The sequence below is a fragment of the Spinacia oleracea genome, chromosome 2 (assembly GCF_020520425.1).
Source record: "Spinacia oleracea cultivar Varoflay chromosome 2, BTI_SOV_V1, whole genome shotgun sequence".
Taxonomy (NCBI): domain Eukaryota; kingdom Viridiplantae; phylum Streptophyta; class Magnoliopsida; order Caryophyllales; family Amaranthaceae; genus Spinacia; species Spinacia oleracea.
Window position 1 is genome coordinate 5,833,642 of NC_079488.1, and position 2,261 is coordinate 5,835,902.

At 43.7% G+C, this 2,261-nt stretch overlaps 1 protein-coding gene across 1 annotated transcript; it reads left to right on the plus strand.

The window, feature by feature from the left end:
- The first annotated feature begins 426 nt into the window (after window positions 1–426).
- LOC110803189 (uncharacterized mitochondrial protein AtMg00860-like) lies at window positions 427–774 on the plus strand. Its single transcript, XM_022008678.1, has one exon. It carries the CDS (start codon window positions 427–429, stop codon window positions 772–774), a length of 348 nt encoding a protein of 115 aa, XP_021864370.1.
- Window positions 775–2,261: the final 1,487 nt, after the last annotated feature.

Genomic DNA, 2,261 nt, shown 5'->3' on the forward strand with positions numbered 1-2,261 from the left:
GTGGTGATGGTCAAGAAAGCAAATGGTCAATGGCGAATGTGTGTAGACTTCACGGACCTAAACAGAGCATGCCCAAAAGACTGCTACCCACTGCCCAAAATAGATCAATTGGTAGATTCCACAAGTGGACACGCTTTGCTGAGTTTCATGGATGCATTCTCTGGGTATCATCAGATCAGTCTGTTAGAATCAGACCGAAAGAAAGCCGCGTTTGTCACAGACGCAGGAGTCTATAATTATAGAGCAATGCCGTTTGGTTTGAAAAATGCAGGAGGAACTTATCAGAAACTAGTCGATAAGATATTCGCATGACAAAAGGGTCGAAATGTTGAGGTGTACGTCGATGATTCTATAGTGAAGAGCAAGAAAGAAACGGACCATGTGGGGGATCTGCGAGAAACATTCGCGACATTAAGGCAATATGGCATGAAGCTCAACCCAAAGAAGTGCGTTTTCGGAGTGAAATCGGGGAAGTTTCTGGGTTTTCTTGTCAGTGAAAGGGGGATAGATGCCAACCCAGAAAAGGTAGAAGCCATACTGAACTTGCCAGAACCAAAAAATGTGAGAGATATCCAACGGCTGACTGGAAAAATGGCAGCCCTCACCAGATTCATTAGCAAGTCTGCGGACAAGTCCCTACCTTTCTTCCAGTTGTTGAAAGGGAACAAAACTTTCCAGTGGGGACCAGAGCAAGAAAAGGCATTCGCAGAAGTTAAGAACCACCTAAAAAGTCTCCCAACCATAGCTAGGCCAGAGGTTGGAGACGTGCTATAGTTGTACATCTCTGCTTCGAGAAAAACGGTACCAGCGCCCTGATAGTAGAAAAGGACAAGGTCAAGCAACCCATCTACTTTGTGAGTCATATTCTCGCACCAGTAGAGCAGCGATACCCTCTGATCGAAAAAATGGCCTTTGCCATTATGATAGCAGCTAGGAAGATAAAACCATACTTTGATGCTCACAAGGTGCAAGTATTAACCAACCAGCCATTGGAAAAATCTTTGCAAAGATTGGATACTTCAGGCAGACTCTTGAAATGGGCAGTGGAACTCTCAGAGTATGACATTGAATACAAGCCTAAGACTGCTATAAAAGCGCAAGCACTGACAGACTTTATAGCTGAGGCATCATATGAAGAGAACCGTTAGGGACCTGGCAGATCTATGTGGACGGATCAGCTGCAGCCACAGGGTTAGGGGCAGGCATCATAATGACCTCACCAGAGGGCAACGTTTTTTAATATGCCATAAAGTTTAAGTTTAAAGCTTCAAACAATGAGGCAGAATACGAAGCGGCGATCGCAGGCATTCAGATGTGCAAGGCAGTGGATGCTAAGAAAATCGTGTTAAAAATAGATTCCCAATTAGTGGTTAGTCAGTATAAAGGCGAGTATGAGGCTCGAGAACCGTCCATGCAGAAATATCTGGCACTAATGAAGGAAGCAGTGGCCCAGCTGGAAAGCTTTGAGATTCAGTTAGTCCCCAGAGCAGAGAATAATCAAGCAGATACCCTTTCAAAATTAGCAAGCTCTTCGTTACAGGACCTTGAAAGGACAGTGATGGTGGAAGTCCAGGAGGAAAAAAGTATTGATAAAAAGCCTGCAGTAAATATCATCAGCACAGAGCCACAATGGTATGACAGTATAGTATCGTACAAACTCGGCAGGGGTCTTCCTACAGCAGAACTAGAGCAGAAGAAGATAAAACGAAACGAGCACTGGTTTGTGATTTATCAAGGAAGGTTGTACAAGAAATCCTTCTCCTTACCCCTGCTGAGATGCGTATCAACAGAGGAATCACAGAGGATCATTGAAGAAATTCATGAAGGAATATGTGGAAACCATATTGGAGGCAGAACACTAGCCTTAAAAGCCCTCAGAGCAGGATACTACTGGCCAACCATGGTGAGTGACTCACAATCATATGTGAAAAAATGTGACAAATGCCAAAAATTTGCCCTAGTAATAAATCAGCCCTCAAATGACCTGCAACCAATCATCAACCCCATACCATTTTGCCAGTGGGGAATGGATATTTTGGGTCCATTCACAACAGCAAGTGGAGGAAGGCGATACCTGATTGTGGCAGTGGATTATTTCACAAAGTGGATAGAGGCAGAGCCCACAAAAAGCATAACAGCTAAACGGATGAAAGACTTCATTTGGAGAAATGTCATTACAAGATTCGGTATCCCAGAAAGTTTGGTTTTTGATCATGGGACACAATTTGATTGTACCCAAATAAAAGATTATTGCGCAGAGC

Excerpts from the sequence above, each read along its gene's own strand:
- LOC110803189 (XM_022008678.1), top strand. The coding sequence starts at position 427 with ATGAAGCTCAACCCAAAGAAGTGCGTTTTCGGAGTGAAATCGGGGAAG.